The 9,065-nt window shown below is 39.5% G+C and overlaps 1 protein-coding gene and 1 pseudogene across 1 annotated transcript; one reads left to right on the forward strand and one right to left on the reverse strand.

Moving 5' to 3' along the window:
• Positions 1-505: 505 nt before the first annotated feature.
• On the reverse strand, positions 506-3,938 carry LOC117470575 (annotated as a pseudogene).
• Positions 3,939-5,249: 1,311 nt separating this feature from the next.
• On the forward strand, positions 5,250-8,349 carry LOC117470442 (extracellular calcium-sensing receptor-like). The gene is made up of 6 exons (XM_034115219.1): positions 5,250-5,368; positions 5,499-5,784; positions 5,892-6,716; positions 6,837-7,052; positions 7,142-7,265; positions 7,445-8,349. The coding sequence occupies exons 1-6, from the start codon at positions 5,250-5,252 to the stop codon at positions 8,347-8,349; spliced, it is 2,475 nt and encodes an 824-aa protein (XP_033971110.1).
• The last annotated feature ends 716 nt before the right edge of the window (positions 8,350-9,065 follow it).

A 9,065-nucleotide genomic window follows, 5' to 3' on the forward strand; every position in this document is an offset into this window, starting at 1 on the left:
CTATTTCATGTTTTCTTTTCTTAAGTATATTTGTAAATAAACAAAAATCAGACATCTGGCTCTGGTAGTATTTGTGTTTTATTTCCAATCATAATTAAAATAAACATATTTTCTATTTGAACATTGTACAGAAATAAAAATGTACTTCTGTCCTCACTTAAATAATTTACTGTATTTGGTTCAATGAAAATTACAATACATAAATATGACTCTTAACCATGGATGAGATGTGCTCCCCTTATTCTAACAATCTAATCAATTATAACATTTAAATTATAAATCAAATTGCAGTTCAAATATACGCAACAATAACTTCAAAAACTGTCAATATTGGGATCATTATGATATCAGATATTAACCATTGGGGCAAAAGTACTTAAGCAGGGTTTGCCTTATTTTATTTCCAGCATGAATCTTAAGTTCTCTGACAATAGAGATATATTTGTTTGAAATCGGTTACTTATACATGTACAATTTTAGCAACACATACACGTACAGTTAATATTTATCTTTGCATCATATTTTTCTTGCTGTTTTTTTCTGGTTCCAGTACTATGATGAAGCACTTTGGAGCAAAAATGCAAAAAGGACACTAAAAACTGAGGCTAAAATAGCAAAAATATGGACGGCCACAGTATATTTCCCAGCTGTGCTCACATAAACTGGAATAAATGTAATCCACACTGCGAAGAATATCAACATGCTGAAGGTGATGAACTTTGCCTCATTGAAATTGTCAGGCAGCTTTCGAGCAAAAAATGCCATTAGGAGGCACATGCAGGCCAAGATGCTGATGTATCCAAGAAAACACCAAAAGCCAATCTCTGAGCCAGTCACACACTCGATGATGATGACAGCACTGTGATCTGTGTTGTTGTTGTTGGCATGAGGTGGACTGGTGAGCAGCCAGATAAGACAGATTATAACCTGAGTGGAGGGAAAAAGAGGATGTTGATTTGAATTCGACATTTACATTTTCAAAATTGACTAAAAGCACACTGGCTCTCTGTTGCGTGGGTCCAAACCACTTCATGTCATTACTTACTGGCAGTGTAGACCTGACAGCCATTAGGACCACTACTGTCTTGGCCAGGAGGCATGAAATGCAGAGGGCAAAACTGATCCCAAACGCTGGGTACCTGATACGGCAAAGCCAGTCTGAAGGCTCACCAATAAACAACAGGCCAACAAGGAAGCACACAGCAAGAAACACCAAGAGAAGGAAGCTTAGTTCCATATTGTTGGCACGAACCAATGGTGTTTCTTTGTACTTGAAGAATATGGCAAGGATGGAGAGGGAAACACAAGCTCCGAGTACAGATACAACACACAGCACAATACCCATTAACTCATGGTAAGACAAGTACTCAATAGTCTTTGGAATGCAAAGATCTCTGGCTTTATTGGGCCACGTGTCCTCTGAGCAGCGTGAGCACTCTAAAGAATCTGTAGGCGGGTAGAAAATAAAGCTTTTTTAGTTTAAAGAAGTCACTTTCAGAAACATGCGTCAAGAAAGGAGAAAAGGTGATAACAGCCAGAACACCAACTCACCAGTATTATTACTGACTTCTCCCTCAGCACAGGGGACACAGTCAAATCAGCAGATGGGTTCCCCCTTTCTCCTGGCAATGCGGGAACCTGGAGGACAACTGACACTGCACACAGACTGGAAAGCCTGAGAGGCAACACTCAGAAAGACACACATTTTAAAACATATTCAGCAGGGTCTAACAGTTGTTATGCAAGGATCCAATTCTGATACAGACTAAAAGGCGTATCACTTCAGCTACAAAATATCAGATTACAATAACATATCAGTCAAAATCGGGTCATTGATGGTGTTAATGTCTGCAACATTCATTTGCAATTGATGCCAGTTTCAACTTGAAGGTGACCTTTTCTCCTTCTTGATTAACAATAAAGCATATTGCACACAAATAAGAACACATTAGCTGTTGTGTTAATCAAAACTACATACAACAACCTAAGAGGTGAACATGGTCTCAAGCCTGTTTTTAGAGAACACACCTGCTTTCCAACAGGCCATTGAATCACTGACTCATTTATGACCAGGCTGCGTCCATCAGGCGTGGAGGCATCATAGAAACCTGCTTTTACCAAATGTAGAGAACCGTCAGGCCTCCTTTGCCAGTTCATGAGATCATAATAAGCAATGGGGTCACCATTTTCATCAAAATTGACTTTCTCCCCAAGTGCAGAGAAATGTGTACAACATGTAGTGAATGAGCTGAGGGAGGAACGGAAATAGGTTATCTAAACACAAACTATAGTGCATTTGACTTTTTACTATTCAAATAAATGCTTAGGCTACAATTAGTCTCACCTGCCAAGGTTTAACATTCTTTAAGTCTGCGCAAGTGCGATTAAGGAAAGGCCCCTGTCCGACTTTGCAGTTACTCATATCTTCCAAAGCATGGGCTACCAAATACACAGACTTGTAAACATTATATGACACTCTTAGCTGTGTAACATCTGAATAAGGAGAGTAAACATCTTTTAAAACCTCTGTACCTTTACATAGCAATCTGTTGAGGTGGTTGACACCAATCAATCTGCTGTTAAACAATTCCTCCCAAAATGCTGCCAAGAAAGCTGATTCATTAATATTGGATGGTCTGCCACTGGTGAGGTGCTATTTAAGACCTGGAATTACATCTGTTCAATAAGAATCACATTTCAACAAACAATACCACCGTCTTTAAAAGTATTCAATGGGACAACATTTTCCAGAACAAGGGGCCTAATTACACAATTGAGGGAGACTTGAAGACTATAAATGTAAATAAAAAAATTCTGAATGTTGTACTATTCAAAAAAATACAAACGCAATTTATTAACACTAAAATCATCACATATACACATATACAATAATAATAATCTGTACTGCACAAGTCAACAAACAATCAAATATTCACTCACTACTTATACATAATAGGCATCGGTTTTGTTTTGTATTTTGGAAGGGAAGACACAGGGCTATAGTGTAAAGGGAATAAACCCCCTATAACGACATCTCCTTCTTCGTACAGACTGTTTTCCCCTCTTCCCCCAAGAAAACACAGTTATCCAGGCCAGCAGCTAAACAATGTTGGCCCTGAGATAGAAAAGGAAACATAAGAAGCTTTGCAGCTAGCATTGCCATTGCTGAATATTCAAGGAATAGCTTCCCTTTCTGGTAACGTTAGCAGTATGTTTCAGGACTCAGCTGATTTATAAACTGCAGTGTGCACACATTAATCTGAGGGTACCGCCCAAATAAAGTAATCAATGTGTAATTACAGTTAACGCCGTGCATTTATGAATAATCCAAAAATAAAAATTAATACCTGTCCCAAACATGAAATATTCAAGCTATTGAGTTAGATATTAAAGATGACAGTTGTGAAATTATTTAACAAGGTGTCTGTTTTAATGTGATCCCAGACATAGGATCCAGTGTTTCCCAGCAGATGCCACTGTTTTGACTCTATTAAGGACATAAAACGGATGGACCTGGTTCTGTACTGTTTATTTAAAACAGTTCAGTAATCTGTAAAACGTTATTAAACCATCACTGCTGAATACACATACAGGCAACTGAATCAATCACCAATTGTCCCTTGGGTTGGAAAAAAAAGGGAAATCTGCCGCAGAAGTCGTGTGTTCAACTCCTGAGAATTCAATGATATGTTACTGCTGACAAATCAGACCATTCACAACTACTTTGGAACTTTACTGCTATTTACTAAACAATCGGTTCACTGAACAGGGTTAGTACAAGTACAACAATTATTAAAATACATATATTATACATTTTAGCAAGAACCCTTTCTCTGGGGAACATAATGACCTGTGTGTGTGTGTGTGTGTGTGTCATATAGAGCTATATGTCCCAATACTTTACCACACTGTTTGAGTGCTGAGCAGTTTGCTGGCATTTGACTAGCCTGTAACATGAAACAAAAATGTAAATCTTATTGGAATTGGGGTATGCTATATTGTTTGGTATGTGCATGATACTGTAGCTTGCATAGTGTGTGTCCTGAATATAGCCGTCACCTTTCCCTGTTGTTCTAATCTTAACCAGTTACGGCCCCAACACACGGCGGCGTGCGTTGACGCTTCAACGCTTCTGCCCATTCACTTTGAATGGGGTGACGTCACGATTCGCCGAACTGCATTCTGGGAGCAAAGCGTAGCTTTTCTCGCGGTGCTCGCTGCAAAAGTAGAGCAATGTTCTTCTTTTGAAGCTGAGGCGGAGGCGGCAGCCAATCAAATCCCGCGTATGCAAATCTGACAGTTCAAGCGCTAGCCAATCAAACCGCGTGTATGCTGGGAGAGCCAGACCGCAGTTCATTTCCTCATATGCCAAAAAATGGAGGAGAAAATAATCGTAGCGGTAGGGAATCACCCGGTGCTTTCAGTCCCTGTTCACCTACCGGGATACAAACCGGAGGAGCCAGGCATGGAGGGAGGTGGCAGAGACAGTGGGTGAAACTGGTAGGTTTTCGCCTGTTTGGGGAGTTTATATCCAGTGTACTTCGTTTGAATGGACAGCAGGCATAGACAGTATATTTAGCCACCATGCAATGTTGCATAAAATAGCACCATAGACATTAATAAAAAATCGCTTTTTAGACATTAATGTCCATGGTGAGATTCATACACGGGAGCCTTTTTAAAGCCTTTTTACCCCGCTGCAAACAGAAACCCCCCCCCCTTCCCATCACAAACTTTACAAAGACCCCCCCTTCCAATTATCAACTCCTGTCTTGTTTCCGCAAACTCTTGTGTCCTGCAGCAGCTAAACGTTTTGCAAGCCCCCGTTCGTTTAGTACCTAAAATAATAGACATCGCTTTTTCCAGCTGACAAACCCGACTTTCTGGTCACTTCTTCAATTTTCCAGCCCTTGGGGAGAGACACGGGAGATTCATGTGATTGGTTGTTGGTCGCGTTGCTCGCGTAAACTCCCCAAGCTCAAGACACGCCCACCGCCAAGCGGCAACGCACGCCGCCGTGTGTAGGCTGCGTTATGATTGCTGAGCCCTGTGGGAAATAAATTAACCTTTTATGAAAAGAGAGCATGCAGAGTCGCCTTTATCAGATGCAGTTGTTATAGGAGCATGTATTTTTCCCCATCAAATGATTTCAAGCAAACATGCATAAGATGTTGATAGCTAGGATTTTAGCTCTGTATTTGTTTTACCTGAACAGGGTTTCTGGCTGTGAACGTTTCAACAGGTTTGACATGCCCGGTTTGTTTAAGCAAGGAGATATAATGATTGGGGGTATTTTCCCAGTATTCAACAAAGATATAATGAGCACTTCAATGTTCACGAGCGAGCCACCTGGAGTGAAGTGTGCAGGGTAAGTTGTAATCAATTCTGATTTATTTCATCCTGCTAGCTTTCTACTTGTATCTTACAAATGTCTTTGCACATGTACAGCTGCAGCTCTGGATTTTCACAATCTATTTAAATCTCTAAAATCTCTTTAGATTTGACCTGCGAGCTTTTCGATGGACTCAAGTAATGATATTTGCGATTGAAGAAATAAACAAAGATCCTGCTCTCCTGCCAAACATATCTCTCGGCTATAGGATCCTTAACTCTTGTTCATCTCCCACAAATACTTTACGTGCTGCACTAACACTGGCTAGTGGAACAGAGGACACAGAAATGAATTCATCATGTCCTCCAGCTATATCTGCCCTCATAGCAGAGGCAGGATCGTCTCAGTCTTTAGCTATAGCTGGAGCTCTTGGGCCATTTCAAGTACCAATAGTAAGAGAATAAATGATATGTTTACTATGTTAGTATTCTGTGATATTTAATGTTTGTGTAGTGCTTGTCTTTTGGCATTTTGTTCAGACTGTTGGTGTTCTTTTTAGGTGAGTTACTTCTCAACATGTGCCTGTCTGAGTGACAGAGCTAAATATCCAACTTTCTTTCGGACAATCCCCAGCGACTACTTCCAGGCAAAAGCTTTGGCAGCACTGGTGAAACACTTTGGCTGGCAGTGGATTGGTGCCATAGAGTCAGACAATGACTACTCGCTAAATGGAATCCTGGCTTTTACTGAAGAAGTTAAAAAGCTTGGGGTTTGTATTGCATTTGTTGGGAAAATTAAACGTACATACAGTCTGGATAAAATTCTGGAGGTTGTGGAAATGATCAAGCAGTCGACTGTCAAAGTCATTCTTGCTTTTGTTTCAGAGAGTGACTTTTACCCTCTGATGAAAGAGGTTGTAAAACAGAACATTACAGGAATACAGTGGATTGGCAGCGAGGCCTGGATAACAGCAAGTCAACCCTCCACCCATGAAATCTACCAAGCGTTTGGTGGAGCCCTAGGATTTGTTGTGAACAAGATGGCTATTCCAAACCTACGACAATTCCTTACAGGCATTAACCCTTATGACGATCCAAGTGACGCCTTTGTAAAGGATTTCTGGGAGACTATTGTGGGCTGTCGACCTGTTTTACCCGGGGAAGACGCAGTAACTGATTCAACAAATGAAATTTGCACAGGCTATGAGACATTATTGAATTCCAAGGATTTGTTCTTCAATGTCACACAGCTAAGAGTGTCCTATAATGTGTATAAAGCAGTTTATGCCGTTGCACATGCGCTACATCAGTTGGTATTCTGCCAATCTGTCCGAGAAAGATCAGTGAGGCCATGTTTGAATACATCAGAAATTCAGCCCAAAGAGGTGAGAAGAAGAGACAGCCACCCTCTTGCAAATATACAATCATTATACTGTATCTGCATAGAAATGCTGTTGTCAATAAGAATGATACATATTTATCAATAATTCTGTTCACTTTCTAAGGTCACGGATCACCTTCAAAGGGTGAATGTTATCAATCAGTTTGGGGATAATGTGTTTTTTGATAAGAATGGTGATCCTCCTGCTTCTTATGACCTGATTAACTGGCAGCTGAAAAATGGGCAGGTGCAACATGTCACAGTGGGTCATTTTTCCTCTGCTGCTGATAAGGAGCTCAGCATTCAGGAGGAAAGAATTGTGTGGAGGAAAGGGAAAATGGTAAAATAATTGTATCTTATGGCAACAGGCTTAGCGATTGTGTTTGAGATCAAGTCCATAATACATTTTCAAACGTTTTCTTCCATCAGGTTCCGAAGTCTGTGTGCTCTAATGTTTGTCCAGCCGGAACAAGAAAAGCTCAAATAAAAGGAAAACCCCGCTGCTGCTTTGACTGCATTCCATGTGCTGATGGAACTATAGCCAACTCAACAGGTATCAGACGCATAATTAATGTTTAGAGTATCCTATATCATTGTAAGAGTCACTGCATCAATTTGAATTAAGTTGCTTTTATATATATAACATTTGCATTTTTTATAAAATGATTATACCATTTTTGAGAAATGTAACATCCAAACACATAACTGATTCTTTCTGTTTGTGATCAACAGGTAGAGCTGACTGCACACCCTGTACACAGGAATACTGGTCCAATGAGAGGAAAGATGAGTGCATTCCTAAAATAATTGAGTTCCTTACATACCAAGAGCCGATGGGAATGGCTTTAACTGTTGTATCCCTGCTTGGGGCCTCCCTGTCGCTGGCTTCCATGACGGTCTTTATCCACTTCAGAGAGACTCCTGTGATAAAGGCCAGCAACTCTGAGCTGAGCTGTTTCCTGTTGTTTTCTCTCTTTTTGTGTTTTCTCTGTCCCCTCACTTTCATCGGCAGACCTACAGTCTGGACATGCATGCTGCGCCACACAGCTTTTGGTGTGACGTTTGCACTTTGTATGTCCTGTGTCATGGGAAAAACTATTGTTGTTGTAACAGCTTTTAAAGCCACATTTCCTGGCAACAAATTAGCAGGAAAGTTTGGTCCTGTACAGCAAAGGATCATAGTTTTTTCCTGCACTCTGATTCAGATTGTAATATGTGTGTTGTGGCTTAAGTTAAACCCACCTTTCCCAGACATGGTTTTCAGATACAGCAATAAAAAGATAGTTTTAGAATGTAACACAGGCTCTGAGGCTGCTTTCTATGCAGTGATTGGGTACATAGGGATCCTTGCAATAATTTGTTTGGTCCTGGCATTTCTAGCAAGAAAATTGCCAGATAATTTTAATGAAGCTAAGTATATCACCTTCAGCATGCTGATATTCTGTGCTGTCTGGATCACCTTTATCCCAGCATATGTCAGCTCTCCGGGGAAGTTCACCGTAGCTGTTGAAATATTTGCAATTTTATCCTCAGCATTTGGCCTGTTAATTAGCATTTTTGCTCCTAAATGTTACATACTTTTTATCAAGCCAGAAAGAAATACCAAGAAACATATCATGGGAAAAAATGTGAGATAAAATATATAATCTTTTATTTTGAACTCTTAGCTTGTATATAATGTATAGTAGGAGTAGTAGTAGCAACACCAGATAAGCATTGTTTCATTATACTGAGTTGTCATCAATAGGTCTAATATTTAATCAATCAATACACATAATGTGAAATTACATATGCACAACCTGTACTGTGCAATAGGCGAAAAACCAAGGATAGAAAATATGTTGAATGATTATGACTGAATGTATATTATATCAGTTATTGATAAATTATCATTTTCTAACAAATGTATTTTTATTTCCCAACAGGTGATTTTCACTGTTTGTATAGGCCAAAGTATTACAATTGTAATTGTGCTTTGTGTGATAAGAATATGATTTGAACATATGCATGTAACATAAATATAAATAATTGTTCATTTGTAGTACTATATGGTAGTACATGTATTTCATGTTTTTGTTTCTTAAAGTGGACCTATCATGCTATTTTTAGGCAATAGCATAGGTCTCAGATATATAAAAATATATAAAAAACATGTGTATGAAGTTGTTTGCTCAAAAATACCAAACAGATCACCCATTCTAGCCATGCCTCATAGCCCTCTATTTCACTTCCTGTTTCAAAAGTACTGATTCCGGGTATAAAGCTTTAAAAAAAAAAAAAGGAGGGGGCTGAGCTCATGCGGGACGGGCAGCTACTGTCTAAACTAAATACTGCGGTGATGAAACGCCATATC

Source organism: Trematomus bernacchii, unplaced genomic scaffold (genome assembly GCF_902827165.1).
Source record: "Trematomus bernacchii unplaced genomic scaffold, fTreBer1.1, whole genome shotgun sequence".
NCBI classification, from domain to species: Eukaryota; Metazoa; Chordata; class Actinopteri; order Perciformes; family Nototheniidae; genus Trematomus; species Trematomus bernacchii.